This window comes from Orcinus orca, chromosome 7 (genome assembly GCF_937001465.1).
Source record: "Orcinus orca chromosome 7, mOrcOrc1.1, whole genome shotgun sequence".
Taxonomy (NCBI): Eukaryota; Metazoa; Chordata; class Mammalia; order Artiodactyla; family Delphinidae; genus Orcinus; species Orcinus orca.
Genome location: NC_064565.1, coordinates 78,501,366 through 78,521,925, shown reverse-complemented (window position 1 = coordinate 78,521,925; position 20,560 = coordinate 78,501,366). Strand labels below are relative to the sequence as shown.

At 34.8% G+C, this 20,560-nt stretch overlaps 1 protein-coding gene across 1 annotated transcript in view; it reads left to right on the top strand.

Moving 5' to 3' along the window:
- Positions 1–20,560, top strand: part of TMEFF2 (transmembrane protein with EGF like and two follistatin like domains 2) — a 246,881-nt gene that overhangs the window by 14,055 nt on the left and 212,266 nt on the right. The window contains exon 4 of the mRNA XM_004276950.4: positions 2,705–2,731. Coding sequence (XP_004276998.1) covers positions 2,705–2,731 — 27 coding nt within the window. The remainder of the gene's footprint in view (positions 1–2,704; positions 2,732–20,560) is intronic.

Sequence of the window (20,560 nt, the reverse complement as noted above, 5' to 3'; positions counted from 1 at the left end):
TTGTCTGGAAAATGGTTTCCTATTAGGCAGTCTGCTCAATAGCCTCACTGTCAATTTCACTTTTTTGCCTTATAAGAAATGTATTGACTAGGAGCCCAGATTCAGGTGCAACAGCATGACTTCTTTTCTTAGGTGTTTCTGTCTCACTAATAAGGCATTAGTAGGCTACTTGTCTCTGGTTTGCAAAGATGATTCATTTTATAGTGAAGAAACCATTAAAGCTTCCCATCACTATTTTATTTTATTTATTTATTATTTTTTTTGTGGTACACGGGCTTCTCACTGTTGTAGCCTCTCCCATTGCAGAGCACAGGCTCTGGATGCGCAGGCTCAGCAACCATGGCTCACGGGCCCAGCCGCTCCACGGCATGTGGGATCTTCCCGGACCGGGGTATGAACCCGTGTCCCCTGCATCGGCAGGCGGACTCTCAACCACTGCGCCACCAGGGAAGCCCCCCATCACTATTTTATAATGATGCCATGGACTTAAGTGACCATTTTTTTTCAGCCTATTCCTCCTTTCTTCACTAGCTACTTAATTTGGGTCAAATCAAACACAAATTGTCTTAAGGATCATGGTCCTTGAATTTTTAGAAACATACATGGGGAATACAAGCCAAAATACTACTGCCATTTTTCTTGATTTTCTCCAGCCATATGTACTTAGCAGAAAACGTATAGATGAATAGGCAAGATGTTCACTCAAAATTTTAACTATTATGTTCTAGACATAGTGATAAGCATTTAAAATGTGCTGTTGTGCAGTTATCCTCAAAATAGTCCAATGAGATAGACATTACTATACCCATAGACTAGAGGACCAATAAGCTTAAGAAGGTTGAATAATGTTCCTTATGTTATCCAATGAGTATGTTTGGAGATTGGAATACATAAGCTTTTATGCATTTTCTCTTATGTGTGTGGAAGTATAGAGAGCTAAACAAGACATGGTTCTTGATTTAAAGACATTTACTCTTACTGGGAAAGGAATAAGAAACTATACACATTCAACTAAAACACAGGTAGAATGTATTAATGCTGTAATAGTACAACCTGTTATTAGCCTCTGATGATCTGATAAGTAATACTGAATTAAGCTTTCAAATTAATTCAAATAAAGTCAGTTAAAATTCTAGCTGTAAAAAGATACAAAAAGGAGACTTGACAAATATTGACCATTCAAGCACTGTCCTGTCCAAAGTGATTGTGCTGTGACTTAGGACTCAGTTCAGTTGACAGGACTATTTTCCTATTATAGAGATGAATGTATCAGCCTTTCTTTATCTGTTACCTTAGAACAATCAAATCATATTATTAGAATCCTTATTTGAGTCTACATTTACTAAGAAGGGTTTTTATTATAAATTGTTTTACCAATTAGCTTGCCTTTAAGGAAAGGATAGCCTGGCCCAGTGACTTGCTTCTTAGTCATGTAAGCAGTTAACGACTTGATGTTCTGATTTAATAAAGGGTTAAACCTTGTGAATTAAGTTAGTCTGGGTCTCCACCAAGGCTGACAATTCAAACTACTGCTCCTTCATGACAGGGCTAATGTCTAACATAATGACAAAGAATACTACTGGGGAGGCATCCATTCTTCCCTGTGTCAGCCTTCTGTAGATTTTCATACATCATGCCTCTTTCTATGAGTGCCTCTCAACAAAGTGTCATGGAGGCAAACAAGTAGAAGTAGTAGTTTATTTTAATTGGTCTACAACAGCAAACACTAATTCGTAGAAATGACATTTGATATAGGTCTTGAACGCTGGTTGAGATTTCAATGTAAACTGAGGACATATCAGACAAAGAATACTAGTATTAGTCTTATTTCCCAGTATTAACATTAAAAATACATAGCCAAATGTATTTAGAATGGAAGGAGGTGGGGAGACAAAAGGAAGATGATGTCTCCACTTAACAGGTGGAAGCAAATGGAAACTCCATGGTCTTGACTCTAAACTAGGAAATTGAGTGTTTCTGGGAAATGAGTTCTCAGAAATTGACAATTTTCAGGAGTTGTAATTGTGTGGGAGGGGGGGGAGAGACGTGGACAAAGAGAAAGGCAGAGGGAGGTTATTGTCTTTTCTGCCAGCATCACCTAGGGTATAGCCACTTTTAATCACAAAGGCAAAAGTTAAGCTCACTCTTCCACTGATTTCAAAACTGAAAGATGCTTTTGGGTGCATATAGACTCATCCACAATTGTGAAACTTTGAAAACATATTATCTCTATATAAAAAGATATTCATTTTAAACTGTTTTTCCCTTTGTAATGCAATGTACAAGAATATAAGCCTTAATTATGTGTTTATTTGCCACAAGTCTTAGACTGTTTAATTTCTAAGTCTCACTGATTGCTATAAGTATCTCATTTTTAATTTCTTGTGTTAAAGGCACCAAATTCATCTTGATTAAAATAAAAATGAGAAGTTTTAACATAGTCAAGTTTAGGAATTATTCTAAAGCTAGATAATACTTTGTTCATGAAGTTTAAGAATGAAAATAATAAGGAATTTATTTTATAAGTTATAGTATAGAAATTAGATTGATGTGAATATGTTTTTCAAATTAAATATTAGTAATTTTTAAAATTATAGTATCATATTAATAGAGAAAATAAACATGAATTTTTTTAATAAAGTCATACACATTTTTTGAAGATGTTTTTCGAGCAAAAACAAATTATTTCCTTTTTTCCCCCCAGATGCAGGATCAGGATCTGGAGATGGAGGTAGGATTTGCCTTTTTATATATTTGAAGACTTACATGTGGATATTATTCATGGATATTTACTTACGTGTTTGCCATTACAAATATCTGAGATGAATTCACATTTTGCATTCTAGGAAATGGAAGACAAAAAAAATCATTCTCCATACTAAGTAAATGTATATACCATGTAAATTATTTGATATATTTATGAATATATCACATTCATTTATGTGTTTGTGTTTGAGTTAACTTTGAGATAAATTTGCATGTCAAACTTCCTAACAGAAGCCTCCAACCATATTTGGCAGGACAGAAGACTCATGAGAAAATAATGTAAATATTGGGTTTTTAAAATATATAATTACAAGGTGCTGATATTAACACATACATAACTATCATGTATATAAGAACATAATTATCAAATTAATAGTTTGAAACTGAAGGAGCTTTAGTTCATAAAAGTAAAAAAGATAAACTTTAAGCCAGTAAAAATAAGATAGTGTCTTTACTTCTTTGATTAAATTAATCTATAGTTATTTTTACTAAAACAAGACATATGTTTTAATGATTTAGTTGTGCATTTAAAGAAGTATGTAAGATAAGAGACAGGCAGAAACTTTTAAAATTTGATCTGACATGCTTACTGTCAAATAAGATTTTATTTATGGATTGAACCTTCATTGTAAATTTCCCAAACTGCTTTTCCAAATGAAATCCAAACAAGATTCTACCTTTATACACAACAAGAAAAAATAGAAACAACTAAATATAATTTCAACAATAATAATGAAAATAGAATGAGTAAAACATAAACATTCTCTCAAGGCCTTGTATAAAATGATTAAATGTATGTTTCAAGTAAATTTTAGGTTTTAAATGAAGAATTTGATAAAAGATGAGGAAAAGAAGACCTTGGAGTCAGGAAAGTCAGATCTCTACTGCTCACCTTATCTGGTTTGGGCAACACTTTAAAAATTTATTAAGTCACCCTATATAATGAATGAAAGGCTTAACTAGTTCAAATAAGCAACACCCAGAGAATAAAATTAGAGCAGCATATTGGAGCACAATTTTTTTTCATAAAGATTAAAACTGAATAGGAGTCAAGATTCAGTACCATGAGAGTATGAATTTATTTCCATGTTATTAGGCATATGACATTAGGCTGTCATTTAATGTTAAGACAGTCTTTTACTATTTCTAATAATTTTTTTTCACTAGCTGATTAATATAGTATTCCTAAAAAAACTTCCCTAGAAGTTTTGAAAAGAAGAGCTCTAGGCAAATTAAATTTTAAAGAGAAAAAGAAAGGAAAAAAGATAGTTCCTTGAGTAGATATTTCACTATTGGAATATTAAGAAATTAATCAATTTTTTTAAATGTTGATTTTAGAAGGAAGCAGTTCTATGCAAAATTCTATATATTTCCCAGCTGTTTAGTTTTATGTGTAGACTACTTAATTTGGCAGGTACTGTGTTGTTTCAACTGTTCCACTGTTCACACAGTGTCTCGTTAATTTTTTAGCATCTTTAAAAACAAAACAGAGTGTCTTCGTTGCTCCTTTTGTTAAAGCATCATGGTATACGTTTTTCTGAGTCTTCTCCTCATATCATACATCATTTCTTAATTTTCTTAATAATAAGGTGTAGTGGATTTTCAGACCCTAGTTTCCAGTTTTTTGTTCACTGTAATTAGCACAGGCAATTGACAGTGAAGTCAACCTCACTCTTCCTTGTTGCATTTTATATTGGAATCTTAGGTTCATTATTTTATCTTGTGATCTGAATAAGGTGATTTTTTAGGAAATCATTTTAATTTCATGAATATGACATTTATAACTTAAATTTCATATATTAGTTAGAAACTACTTTCATTTATTTTTTTCTCCTTTTTTATTTTTACTCTTCCTTTCAATTATAGCTTTTTATAGTAACTTGGAGAAAAACAAAAAAAACAAAGCAACTTCTTAAGAGATAATTGCTTTGAGAAGAAAAAAAAGCATATAACCCTTGCTCTGAGAAGAAAAAAGCATATAACCCATTTAATTCTGAGTTGTATTCTTTTTAAAGAGTTGTTGTTCTGGAAGTTGTGGCAAACGAGTATTTACTCCTAACTGCATAATCCTTTTTCATTTTTAATCAGAGACACAACAGTGTTTTTGTTTTGTTTTTACTGAATTAATTTTTTCTAGTCTATGTGTTACTTTGCTCTGAAATACTAATGGTTTTAATTTTCTGTAATTTTTTTACTCTAATACAAAATGACAAAAACCTTAATAACTAGAACCCCAAAACATAGAGTGACCTGCACAATTCCATTTCACATATCCTTTGGATTGTACATCAAGTACGTTTGACTTGCTACCTCTGCTATACAGAGGATGGACTTGCTCTGTATTCTGACCGAGTTCCTATTACCAAAATATCAGAGGAGCCAGAATCAGTTTCCTTTGAATTAACCAGAAGTGATTGAATTACCTGTGATTGTTTGGTTAATCCAACAATTCTAGCTAGTGATCGTTCTAACTGGTCTCTGTAGGATGTATTCTCAATAACGTGTATTTGGTTAATAATTGTGGCATCTTTGCAAGCACTTTGGATGGTTAACGGTTATTTTTCTAATTTCTTTTAACAAAAGTTAATATAATTCCAAATGGAGTGCACTGATCTGAATAATGAAGTGAACAATTTTATTTGGAAAACACTTATATGTATGACTATCATAAATGATATCATTAAACCTCCAAATCCAAAATCACTTTAAAAACACGTCAATTTTTACTTTTTAGATTGTCCTATATTCTTAAACGAATAAACATTACATTAGCATTGAAGATTAGACCTGATTATTTTAAAAATAATTTAAATTTAGCTTATTTGCACAAGGGCATATCTGTCATTTACTGCACTTGAGGGAACATTTTTACTACAATATAAAAGGGATCTAAATGTTTCATAAAATTTACATTAACTTGTTTGTATACATTTTATAGAGGGTTTAAAAATCTTTAACCATCGATTTGTTTATTCAGATGAAACAATTCAAAGGGCTTATTACTTTACTTAGTAAAACATGTTTACCGTGTCTTCAACATGGTCTGCAAAATGTGCATTCATTCATCAAGGTAATTTGTAGAGTAATAAGAAACAAATACTGCATACAAATCTTAAAGGTTGGCTTTTCCCATTTCAGTGACTGTATCCTCTTCTTTTAGTGTTTAAGAAAACTCATTAATACAAAGAATACTTTTGTATTATTAGTTTTGAACATAAGACCAGCTATTTATGGAATTCTTTGTTTTTAAACAAAAATGTTTAGTTGGAAAGGCATCTACATCAAAAAATCTTTTGGATAGCCTCATACTCGAAAAATCAATTCAGGATAAATTATAACTAATTATATATGTGTCCGATAGGAAGGTAATATGTGGTCATATGTGGACCAAATTCCAAAGAATTTCAGAAAGTAGTAGAAAGAAAGGGGTTGGTGTTTCAAGGACTTATATATGTGGAGATTGAATGCTGTAAATAAGAAAACAGGTGTGTGTTAATAACATCTTCTCCACCCACAGACTTCCTTAAGCAACAAACACTGCAGTAAGAAAGAAGTATTAAAGGAGCCTCCTTTCAAAATCTAAGGGGGTGTGGGTGATCAAGGGATAGTTTTTAACACCTGCTTTTCTTTCATAGTCTTTCAGTCATATTATAAAGATAAGACCATTAATATTTTCCGTTACTCTTAACAATTATTTCTGGAATAACTAGACTTCTGATAGACCCCTAAAAACAAAAAATAAGTCCAGTAAAATAACAACTATATTTTAACTATTAAAATAATTATAAATATATTATCCTGCTAGAAGTCTGGAAGAATTCACGATTAAATTTTAGTAACATCTTATGGGAAGTTGTATGATAATGTCTGTATAAATAAAATGTCTCTAAGAGATATAGCATAGATACAGTGGGTATATTTATAATTCATGAGGTAAAATGAAGCACTGGGCCTACTTATACAATTATATAGTTTTAAGAGAATTCTTTAATAATTAATCTCTTAACTAAGAGATTAATGTCAGATATGTGCAGCAACAAATCAAATTAAATTTACATTCATTATTTGTATAAAGTCTGATTTTTATTTTAATAATCCAGATAATTGTTATTATGATGACTTTAACGCGCAGAATCAGTTATAGTATGTTTCTATTTAATGCAAAATTGTCCTGTGCAAATTATCTTTGTATAATATTACTTGGATGTACATAATTAAGACATTTATTTCATATATACTTTGGATAGAACAAGAAATACTTACATTGCAACAAACTGTCAACCCTAGGCTGTTTCTGATAGGTAGATTGCTAAAAACTAGAAAACAGTATTGTAACAAGTTTGAGAACTTAAATTATTTTTTAAAAATTCTTTCTAATTTTCTAATGTGCATTGTTTCTAATGTGGATTTGATGCTATTCAGAAATTAAGTCAAATTGAACAAGCCTCCTATAACCTGAGGACCATGGTAAGGTTTCTGGAGCTGTAAAGCTGAATATGACACAGTTCTTTACATTCAAGGAGATTTACATGTAAATTCTTTTCTTATCACACAATGGGAAAATTATGATTTTAATTATCAAAAGAGAAATAATCCCCTGTAGAAATAAATTGTTAAGTATACTATAAATAACAAGGAATTGAATATTCATTCCATAAAATATTCTTATATCAGGCTAAGTAATGTTTTCTTCCATGTTGCTATACCCATTCCCTTTCCTGACCTCGATCCGTACCTTCTCCACCTTACTGTCATGGTCAAGTTCTGGCAAGCACAATGTGCCTCACCATGTATTTTCTCCATTGGGTACACATTACAGCCAAAGTCTGACAGGCGTCAGTTATAAGCAACTTCATCTGAAATACTGATTCAACTAAAAAATTCTACCACGTATGAAAGGTTTGAGATTTTTTCAGGGCAATACATACGGGGAGGAAGCAGAAACTATCCTTGCGTTTTCTGTCCTACACCTTAGAGCTACTCTTCTGCCTGGAGATGAGTTTATAGATACCTGAACCACAATTGAAATTTATCTCAGGTTTTCATCGAGTAGAATCCATTTTGCTTTCTCTATACCTCAAAGAGAAACAATATTGTGATGTAGTAATGAAATAGAGGTAGGATGAATGAAGATAATGGAAAATGAAATTGGAAAAATATAAAGGTAGGATGAATGAAGATAATAGAACATGAAATTGGAAAAATATAAAAGAAGGAGGGAAACAAAGTGAGAATGATGGAAACTGAAAAGGGAGGAGAAGAAGCCTTTGTTACCAACATGGCTGTACTTTGTCTTCACACATAACTACCATCTTAAAAGTAACATTTTTTTCCCAGTAGAATGGTAATAATTGATTGAATTTCCAGGGAAGATTGCTTGGGAATGTGAAATGGATACCACAAACATTTTTTTCTGAATCACCCATTTGGGTTTTTAAAGACCATATCTAGGAAAATAGATGTAATCATTGTGTGCAGTGTGGTAGACATGGCTTTGGGTTAAGAATCAGGTAATTTGTATTCTAGATTTTTAATTGGCTTGAAGGATACCTATTTGATTTTACTCTCAAGCTCCTTAGAGATTCATTTACTTTATTGGTAAAGGAGAATAATATCTGCTTATAGTAAAGATGGTTATAATAAACTAAAACTTATAATAAACAAAGAACTTTGGAATCCAAAAAATGAAATTAAAAGAATTTGTTACCTTTGCTCTTTTTTCCCATTTACTCTAAGAATATAATTTCTCTGAAGGGTTTAATTAGAAATTTGGATCTTTAAATTAGTGATTTTTAAGTTCATGGTCTAAAGTACTGATGCTGAGATAATAAGAACTCTACAAATCCAACCACAGTATTTAGAGGAGATAGCTAGCTCTGCACCTTGAAGGGGACTGAAATCATAGTGTTGATATGAAAGGAACTGCAGTTCTATAAGATAAATAAGAAATAAGGGATAACGTTTTAAAATTCAAAACAGTAAATAATTCTTAAAACTACAATGGCAGGCATATTGCTTCCATAGAAATCTAAAAAAGAAGAAATGGGAGGGATTCACAATTTGAGGGATTCAGTATACTTACAAGGAAGACTTTTCATCAGGATGCTAAGCATTGCAGAGCTCTTCTAAGGGAATTTGAACTCTTTAGAAAGATTCTTTTAAAATAGATGGAAAGATTTTATTATCGTTCTGCTTGATGTCAGAGCATGAATTAGATAAATCCATAAGAATGCCTAACTCAGGTATAATTGTTTGTAAAATGCTCTATGGTTTATAAAAAGCACTATCATAACATTAACTTATTTAATCACAACAGCAATCTTTGGCTGTGTGGATGATAATCAGAAAAAAAATAGCATTTTACCCACAATGCCAACAACAGTACATATGTTAACTAAGCCAGTCCTTGAATTTTAAGAAGGAAGGAGACTATAGTCTACAAGATTACCCTACCTCTTGCAGTAGCTGTTTGCAATGTCTATATCAGACAGATCCCATAGTCTGTGGTTTATATAAATCATAAATCCTATCAACAATCATATGAGATTCATTATGCCATCTTCTTACCCCCTTCCCACTCTCATTTTTATTTCTGAAACCATCTATTCTATTCAGTGTAGTACTCAAACCCCTGTGGGTTTTTTTGGTGGTCTGTTATCTAAGTTAATCATACTCATCAGTCTATAATAGTTTGTCATCAATTCTCTTCTATTAATTTTCCCCTTCATCTCCCTTCCCTAATCCCATTTCTTTTCTTTGATAAGTATTCACTGTAAGTTATTTCATATACTTAATTTTTTTAAAGCTTAGTTAGCATACATTACTTCACATAGTTACACATTGTTTTTCTTCTTGTGTTGATAACTTTTTCTTTTTTAAAATTTATTTATTTAATTTATTTTGTTTTTGGCTGCATTGGGTCTTTGTTGCTGCACACAGGCTTTCTCTAGTTGCGGTGACTAGGGACTACTACTCTTCATTGCGGTACGTGGGCTTCTCATTGCAGTGGCTTCTCTTGTTGCAGAGCACAGGCTCTAGGAGTGCAGGCTTCAGTAGTTGTGGCATATAGGCTCAGTAGTTGTGGCTCGCAGGCTCTAGAGCACAGGCTCAGTAGTTGTGGCGCACGGGCTTAGTTGCTCCACGGCATGTGGGATCTTCCCGGACCAGGGCTCAAACCCGTGTCCCCTGCATTGGCAGCTGGATTCTTAACCACTGCGCCACCAGGGAAGCCCGGGTATTTCATATACTTTAACTTCTTGGAGAAATATGATTGTGTGAGTAGCAGCAGGAACTGGTAGTTAAAAACACAGGCTTTGGAAGTAGACTCTGGGTTTCGTCCCAGCTCCACCACTTACTAGCTATGCAACCATGGATGTTACTTACACAATCTGTTTTGGTTTCTTCATCTGTGATCCTTGCAGTGTTTCCCAGGAAGTAAACTCTGAGGTTGAGATTTGTACATTCGAAGTTCACTGAGTAGTGCTGTCAGGATCAGCATCTGTGGGAGGGAAGAATGTAGGATTGGGCAGATACAGTAGGACTGGTGCAGTTTTAAAAAGCCACAGGAGGGCCCATAAGGAGCCCTTGATATGGGATGGCCCCTGTAAAGTATGTTTAATCAGGATGATGGGGCTGGGCCTTCCCACCCCACCACTGATCACCACTGATGTGGGTGACCTCAAAAAGAGAGCGTTACGTCTGGCCAGGTGGCGCTCTTCAGCTACAGACTAGACCTGGAGAGGGACTCTGCTGTGAGCTGTCTGTGTACAATATTCCCAGAAGCTGAGAAGGGGGAAATGTGCACATTGCACCATGGCATCCTCTACAATCTGTAAAATTTAAAACAAGGAACAAAACAGACAAAATTCCTGCCCTTGTAGAGTTTATTTCTTGTGAAAAGAGCCAAATAGTAAACAAATAAACAAGAAAAAATATAGATTGTTAGATGCTGAGTGCCATGTAAGTGGGGAAAAGTGGGAAGATGGAGGGTTGCTAATATATTGGGGATGATCAGGAAGGCCTGGACAAAGATGAGGAGGAAATGAAGGAACAAGGCTTGCAAATAAGCGAGGGAAGGGTCTTCCAGGAGAACTGCCATGCAAAAGCTCCGAAGCAGGTGCATAACTGGGGTGTTCCAAGAAGATCACGGATGTTAGTTGGACTGAAGTGAGTGAGAGGATGCTTGGAGATGAGGAAGAGACATGGGGGTGGCCCTGCGGACACTCCTATGGGGTTGGGCTCTTCCTGTGAGTGAGCTGGGAGCCATTGAACGTCTGGAGCATAGAGAATGTTGTGATCTGACTGATTTTACAAGATCTGGGTTGAGAGCGCACTGTGTTGAAGGAAGTGGGGAAGACTTCTGTAATTAAAAGAAAAAAGATAACTTTTTTATGTGTGGTTTTCATTGCTGTTCAGGAGTCTGTGGTGTATTGTCCAGAGTATCCCTTGTCTATCTCCGATGTACCAGTCTGCTACCCATCTGACCACTGTCTATGGTCCTTTACCAATAGATAGCTTAGGTTGTGCAGTAGTCGAATACATTTTTTTCTCTTAAGGTATTTTTGTATTTAGGGTTTTATTTAAGATGTCCTTCTCTTGTTTTGGTATTTGTAAGCAAGCAGAACATTTCAGGTATTACCGGACAGTATTTAATACATAGGAATGTCTCTGCATGCTGCAGTGCATGCCAAATGGCATTTGACTTTTGTTTCAAATTTGGATTTGAAAATATAGCTTTTTGTTTTACTGTACTAGATGTACCATACATACTGTAGCATATGATTTTCAATGTGTACTTAACAAAGAGCAATTTCATTTTCTCTGGTAAATGACATACTTTTTATAGCTTTGGGATTTAAAAAAAATCCAGGAATAAATGGAAAACTATACCTTTAAATAATGTCAGCATTCTGGCTCAATGAGTCAAACCAGAAGAATTATTCCAGTGACTTTCAGTTAGTAAACTGGTTCTGAAGATATTTTAGTTTTGCATTCTTTTCTGATCTCTCTCTGAGAAGAATAAAAGGAGAACTAATTGGATTTTAAATAAAGCTGGACCAATGCTTCCAAGAACTTGTTTAGAGGTGGATCATTAAAACTGGATCTATTCCTAATTAAATATTTATTTAATATAAAAAAATAAATAAATGTATTTCTTACAAACTTAACCTTCTCCCCCATTTTCTTGCATTTTCCAGCTGCTTTTCTAACCCCTTAATTCCATAGTTTGGCTGATTGGATGGCTATTCTGACATTACGTTCTGATGGTAAAGGCCACAAACAGAAAAATCAGTATTAGTGGGATCAGTTAAAGAGGGAAACCATTTCTAGTATGGCCTCTACACAAAACTCAGGTACTCTGCACATATTTGATCCTGGTTAAATTGAGAAATTTTGCATCATCTTGGAAGCATTGAATTAGGGTGAGAGTCATTTTGGACACACTGACCATCCTCTCCAGAGACTGTAGCACTAACAGAAAACCATGACCTTTGGCAAGCAGAATTTCTGACACATTGATTTAAGTGGTAGTAGTGGAAACTTGGTGAAGAGACACATTGAGCCGTATAGTATCATCTTTCCTGAAAACTTCAAGCTTTCTGATGCAGTTTGAGATCTAATCCTTAAGGGTTGGAGAGTTTACAATGTTGAAGATTTTATTCAGTTACTCAAAAGACAACCATAATAGTAGCTTGAATGTGCTTATCTTTGAAAGTAAGTGTTATTTTTAAATATAATTAAAGAGAAATAGCTCACAGTTTAGAGAAAAAAAGGGAATTAGTAGTAGAGTTATTATACTGCCTCTTAAATAGTGGGATGATATTAAACGGTTATATTCTGGAAGCTCATGTTCTCACTGCTTTTGAGGTCCATGCTGCCCAACCACGTTCAGGCATGGATTCAGGAAACACCCTTGACCTTTCATAGAGAGAGAGCTTCCTCACACCAAACTCTGCTTTGAAATAGAATGTGGCAGAGTTATAAAGCCAGTCCAACCCTATAAATCAGCGAACTGTGCGAATTTTCTATTGTGAATAGTTCTCAGATCACTATGTCCAGACCCTTCACCAATCCCCTATTTCAGTCTCTAGTCATCTCTTACCTGTAACGTTAAAAAAAGCTTCCTAACACATCTCCCTTCTTCCAGTTTTGTGTCCTAAAAGTTTTCTTACTTGCACAGTCAGAATGATTTATAGAAAATACTTATCTGAGCATATCATTCCCCTGCTTACAACCCAACAATGGGTGTCCATCATCCTTAGAATAAAAGTCAGTCTTCACAGTAGGAGGTACAAAGACCTCCAAAATTGCTCCAGTACCTGCCTCTCCATCCTCATCATTAATCTTCTTCACCTCAGAGTTGACAACTCCAGTATACCTTTTCACTGAGAGTAGTTCATTGGGATACAACGTCAATAGATTTCATGCCTCTTTGCTTTGCTAATGCTCTTCCCTCTTCCTGAAACCCATCCCATGCTTTTGCTTAAATATTATTCATCTTCCAAGACTAAATCAGGGATAATATAATCCAGCAAGATTTCCTTCAATCTGCTTATTGGACTAAATACAATTCTACTTTGTATCACCAATCTGATTCATTGAAATAGCCTGCTTGTATATGTGCCTAGAGCCAATTATTAATACCCCTAAATGCAGACCACAAGGCCACGTACTTAGTAGGATCTCATTAAATATTTGCTCTGCTGAACTAAAACCAACCAAAACAAAGTGTGCTTAAATTTTGAAATGTTTCTCTTCACATTTCTGTACTACAGTTTCAATTATTTGAAATTCTGAAGTAAAAGTTAAATGTGAAGAGTTTCGTGTGCTAAAATAACTGTAGAATTATTTTAACTTAATAGAAAAGGACTAGAAAAAACAAAACAAAAAGTAAGAGAATGATCCATTCCACCAATAATAAGGCAAGAAGATGATATTCACAAGCCTAAAACAACTTCAGAAATAAGCACCCACTTATCAGGACCTAAAGAAAATCAAGGGAATCCAAGAGGAGCCTAGCAAAAATATAGGCTGCAAGTTTAAGCTAAAAGGCTTTGCATTTCCTTTGGATTTTCTATCAGTACATGGCATCTGATACTAGTAACATCAATTTGTTCATTTGTGTTTGTGATTTACCTCATTCTCCTAAAAGTACTGTGCAGAGAAAAAAAAAAGTTATTTTAAGATTCTAGTTAGTTTGTAGGTAATTGAGGTAATTTTACCCTATGTGAATGCTTTATCCCACATCCAAATTACTTATTAAAATACCAAATGACTTTGACCAGAAAATAGAATTGTCTGGAAGTCCATTTGGTACCTTCATTTAATTTGACATTGAACCAAAAAAAAAAAAAAAGCCTGTCTTTTCTGAGTTTTCAAGGAATTATAATGATTACCCCGCATAAAATGTACTTATGTACTTTAACCATAGAATAATATTACTTGGAAAATAAAACACTGGGTATTAGTTCTTTAGAAGTAGAAAGTTTCTTAATTTAACGAAATATGAAAGTAGAACCCTGTGAGCTTCAGCTTTCAGCTTATGAAATATGCAACAGTATGTGGAGGGGGAAAAGGGGAGTCTCTATATGATACCATGGAGATTCTAGAGGAAATGATTTTAAAGTAAGTCACTGCACTGTCATCAGACTGAAAGTAAAGATGCAACCAGCAGAATTTCATAGAACTGTGCCTGGCATGTAGTAGGTGCTTGATAAATATTTGTGAAATTAATACATGGTTGAATGAACTGGCAGAACAATGTCAGCTCCTACAATAGCAATTAATTGATGCATGTGTGAACAAGGAGGCCACTCTCCCATCTCCCGGCCCTCGACTCACTTAGAGTAGGCATCAGAAATACCATGAGATGTCATTCCTCAAGAAATCCACAGAGTGATTCTATTTCTTCCACTAACTCTGAGTCACAGCTCTTCCCCACATCCCCATGCTCTTTTTTATCCCATCTATTTCCCCCATGAATGAAACTGGAACAATATGGTAATGTTGTGCTCAGATATAAAAGAAGATATTTATAGGTGATAAAAAGGAGAGTTTGGAGAAACAAGATAAGAGAGCAATCTGGTAAGAGAGAAAAGGACTTTTCAATGTAAAATGTCAGAAAAAGAGAGAAAATGGTGATTTTCAACGTTTTGTGGAAAGAGATTTTTTTAGTGTCCGTGTAAGGAACAAAAATGTGGAATATTAAATAGCTTCAGACTTGGGTAGGCTGTGCTAATGTTTTTTTATATGTTCCAACTCAACATTTCTTTCCATATTAACACAGCAAATATTTACTCATTTAGTGTATTTCTCCCTCAATAGTTTCTATACCCCAACACATACATGTTTGAGAAGAAAATCAAGAAAAAGTTGTTCCAGGCATAGAGTTTCTTCCTAACTTTACTCCGCACAGATTTTTCTCACCTATGTACCATTTAAGGCTGCCAGAGGATATTTCATTAGGAAAAATAGATTTTGCTCTTGCCAGACAAGACAAAGGCTGAAATCAATGCTTCATACTGCTAAGTAGGAGATCTGACAACTTTCCCTTACTTTTGAAATGTGTTCGGTAGAACTTGAATGCCTCAGGATGCTATTATACCAGAGGGTATCCAGTTAAGTGAGATGGAGAAATGGAGCATATTTTGACCCATTCTGAAGACTCACAGATAGGGCGACTAACTTGCTCCAATTTGCCCAAGACTTTTCCAGATTTCACATGGAAAATCCTTCATCCCAGGAAATTCCACAGTCTTGCAAAAACAAGGATGATTGGTCACCTTAATCACATAGGCAAGGCTAAGAAATCTTACAGTAAAGAAGCTTGCTAAATTTTGTTTGAACAATATTTTAAAAGAACACCTGACCATGAAACATTTTTCTTAAACAGATATATTAAAAATCAAAGGAATTAGTAATCTGCGTTACACACTTTGGGAAACTCTGCTTCAACCCCATCCATTTGTCTCTTTGCCCCTGCAATCTCATTAGCAGTATTCTCTTTATTGCCCTGTCTTGCAGGGCATATGGAAACCTTCAGGAACGATCTACTGATTGTAATTGCTTGAGTCTCCTTCTGAACCTTAGACTACTTAAGCCTTAAGCTGGAAACTTAAAAGAATTTCCATGTAGAAAGTATTTCATCACTTCGAAATCATTTTCTTTTCTGAGTCTCTTTCACAAATATTTACCTGTCTTAATGCAGATCTTTTAGGAATTTCTACAGGAAGGTAAGGAAAATCTTTAAAAGATCTATATTCCAAGTTCTTTTCTTATTTGCTATTATGTAATTCTGGATGAGTCTTGAATATATGTTGGACAGTATGCATACATTAAAAATATATATATTAGTAGAGAGTTTGGGGGCTGCCATTCTATGACAATATAAGCATTCATAGAACTCTCCTCTGATCCCTCTCTCTGTAGGAATAACCATACCTGAGGGGAGAGGACAAGGAGATAAAAATGCCTAGAATGGAATATAAACCTTTTCAATGTTTGGGAAGGGAGAAGAATTCAGATCTAGAGCCGCTTAGTTCCATTCAACCATTTTCTTTTTTTAGCCAACAGTTCAAGGCTTGATATGGTCGAGCACAACCTATACTTGCCACCGCATCACAAACTAGTACAGGTGCCTCTTCCTGCACCTGCAAATTTGGTCATAGAGGGCAAAGCCCATTTTAATGAACTACAAAGGATTGGCTGAGTGGATTCATGAAATGGACTCCGTTACACTGAATAATGTATTTGTTTCAACAAAGACTTAAATTTTTCTAAATTCAGAGATTTTTTTTCTAACTTTTTCTAAGTAGTTTTCAGCTCTAAATATCTAAGAATTAAAAAGTACTATTTCTGACATTTCTAGCACACTGTATTTACTGATAATGCTGAGGGAGCATTCCTTCTGACAAAATTTCTAATTTTTGTACCTCTGGGACAAGGCCAAGCAAAAGAAAAATGCTTTCGCTGGATACTACTCCCTGAGGTTACTGAGAATGAAAAGGAATAGCTGGAAAAGTACTTCAAATAGTGTATTGCTTTTAGCTGTGCTGCTTTCAAACTGGGCAATTATAGAAACACTGATAGAGACACATCAGTGCTAATTTACATATACATATAATCACATGAATCACTAAAGTTCATATAGCTTATCTGTTCCAATAATTGATAAGCCCAGTATAACACTCTAAAGACTGATTTATACTGTCTTTTATTAAGATACTTATAATGATCACCTACTCTGTGTCAGGTATTTTATAGCTGCATAATAAATACTTGTTATAACTCTTCAAGAAAGACATATCATCTCCATTTTCCACTGAAGAAAATAAAGACACAAAGGTTAATTTACTTACCCACAACCATGTAGTTAGTGGCACAGCCAGGCTTTAAACCCAGGCCCCTGAAACTCCATGGTTACTCTTTTCTCCACTGTTTCCTGTGTAGTCTGCCATATATTCAAAAGTCAGAGATTTAAAATGAAAATATATAACCTTTCATATTAAAATATATTAAACATTTATTAATTTGATCAAAAGGAGGCTGCTGCTGTTTAGTGGGAATTTTGCACTAATCAGAGAAACATCTACGCTTTTTGTTTTGTGTGATGTGACTTTGGCTTAGTAGTCCTTTGCACACACACACGCACACACATACACAGTTTTGTTTTTTAATTGAGAGCATTTATTCCACTAGCATTTATTGATAATACAGTACTTGCCTCTGTGTTACACTAAATACTCTCTTTATTTGACACCATGACACAATATTATACTTTGTGACAGTCGTGTTTTAGATGCTTGAGATACAGAAAAAAAGTCCCTGTTTGTGAAGCTTATTTCTAAAGGAAAGAAACAGGCATAAGCTGTTTCTTATAAATAAACAAGAACATTTCAGAGAGTAATAATTTCTTTTAATAAAGGAAAACAGGATGACGTAATTCTGAGTGACTGGGTTTTATGGGAAGAGTGAGATTTGCAATGAACCCCTGAATTATAAGAAATGTGCACCAAGAACCCGAGGCAGGGTACTCAGAGCAAAGAGAAAAGCAAATGCCAGTGCCCTGAGGGAGACCTTAGTTAAACCTGGAAACAGAAAGAAGGTAAGTGTAGTTTGAGCACAGGGATTGAGCAGGAAGATGGTAGAAGAAGAGAGTGGAGAAGTGATAAAGAATTTGGGTTTTATTTATAGTGTCATGGGAAGCGTTTGAAGGAGAGTAATATAATCTGGCTTATATTTTTAAAAGACTGCTCTGGCTGCTGTGCGGAAAATGAATTATAGATGAAAAAAGAGGGGAAGCAAAGAAATCAGCAAAAAGGATTATTGTCCTAGAATAGGTAAAGATGGCCCTGATCTAACTAGGGTGGTGGCAAGAAAGATGGTGAGATGGTGACAGATATTCTGGTGTCCCAAGTCTACTCAAATTACCTTTCATTTCTTTCCATATTGGCATTGGTGTGAACAAAAATGTTATATGCCAATACAAAGAAGGATCTGGAAAGGAGAAGGAAAAAAGATAACAATACTATACCTCATTTTGTGCTCTTGAAATTCTCCGTACATATTCAGCATGAATGAATATATAGGTTTACTTTTAAGACACAAAAATGTTTCATAAAAAGCATCATTTTAAAAATCCAAAGCCTATGCATTAAGCCTACTGTATTCATCTAAGGCAATTTTCTCAGACTTCAAGAGGGAAGCAGATTGATATACTTTGGGGATTTTCAACCAGTGGCTTTTCAATAAAGCCTGCCTCTATTGATGTTTTTGTTTTTCGTTTACCATTTTAAGTTTATACCACTTAAGCATCATCACTGGTATGGCAGTAAAAAGTAAAATATAAAAATAGACAGCTCTATAATTTGGCTTTTAAATGGCTTTACATATTTATATTCTATGTAGGATATGTAACAGATTGTGATAACAGAATCAGGTATAATAAAATTGCAGCCTTACAAATATAGCAAATATCATGAAACAGCTCCCTTCTGCTGACTCAAAGAGTGGGAGTTCCACTTCTTTCATTATATTTTTTCTGTAACAGCTTATCACTCGCAGCACCTTTATAGCAATTCTGCTGCTTTGTCAGTGTGAATGTCCCCACAATAGCACTTTACCTATAGTTGCCATCGATTATTGCATTGGATTTTCTCCTCTGCAGACAACCAATTTGAGTGGCTTGAAATATAAAACTTATGATTCCACCTTTAGTTTCCCATTTCACGTTAGCAATATAGTGAAGTCATTTTCAAATGCAGAAAACCCAAGGCCCTCAGATAGACTTTGTTCAACCTCCATGGTGCTACTCCATTTTATTTCTCCAAAGCCCTTCACATGTGCTGTTAGAGGGAAAAATTCTACTATTTGTATACAGCATCACTACAGTTAAGTTCTGCTTGTTACTACATCTGAATACAAGTGAGGATACCAGAGCATACTGATAGTGACAGCCATCTAGTTCAGTCACCTGTCCACTTGGATGGGAGCTTAAAAGGTACTGTCAAATATTTGTAAGCATGTTGTTTGCATATTTCTTTCAGAGAGATTATTTGAGAGTGAGTAGAGTTGTTTTCCTGTTTTGTTTTGCTTGGAGTTGTTGTTTTTTTAAAAAAAATGTGTTTAGCTTTTCCTCCTCTTCAACCCTAAACTGCAACTCTGTTTTGCTCTACAACTCACAGAAGGGATTCCTTACTGGATTCATGAAGTGGGAACAGTGTTGTACCAGTAGGGGGAGCTCATATCATGCCTATTTTGTGGGTTGTAGATAAGTTACTTTGTAGGTTTGTGTCGTTAGGGTGGAGCTATTTTAACTCTAAAAGCAACAAAGATTTTGGGTTGGAATAAAAGTTATTTCCTCCAGTTGAAAAGTGAAAATTTGCTAAAGTTGTAAATCTCAATTACAGTGAGAGTTTAGGTGGCTTTGGTTAATGAATCTGCATGCTGTGGTTGAATTTTTCAGAAAGCTGAAATATGGAGGCTTTATAACATGTTGAAAGATTTCTTTCTTGGTATGTATTATCAAGAAAGTAATACATACATCTTAGTATGTATTACTTCCCTCCATAAATAACAGACACAGCGCCTGATTTTAAGGATTTTTGTTTGTTCGTTTATGACGATAGGTCAATATAAACGTGGCAGGTGCAGGTGTGAGTGGCAGTGGAGATGGGGTTGAATGGATACTGCTTGCACTCTTAAACTTGTTTTTCTCCTAAATATCTCTTAAGCAAGTTTGCTTTGGGGCCATTTGCCTTTCTCACTAAACTGGTGTTAAACATCGTCTGATGGGCACCAGGATGATGATTAGCTAACTTTCACCCAACTCAATAAGGAAGCAGGGCCTGAAGCACCCTTCTCCCACTCCTTTTTCTTCTGTAAGGTTGTTTGGACTGTCCTTTGAGTTGTCAGCACCCTTCAAAACACTCTCTGTAATTCTGGAATCTCTAATATGTGAACATCAAGCCCCTCATTGCACTGAATGTACTTCTACATTTCCCCCGTGTTTAACGTGTTCACAGGAAATGCTTGTTCTTTACACTTTATTGAGCACCTATTTAAAGCCAGGCACTGAGCAAGAGACAGGAGATTAAATATCAAAGATGAACAAGACAGGTCTCTACCCACAACAAACTCATGATCTAGGCATTTCTCCACTTGGTGTGTTTGGAAGAGGATGGCTCCAAAAAGCTGTTTTGCTCATCAGAAGAAAGGGGCACAGTTGTCTCCAAACTGGTCCGAATGTTTGACTTTCAAACCATTCCTGACTCAAGCCAGTTGACTAATTGCTTAC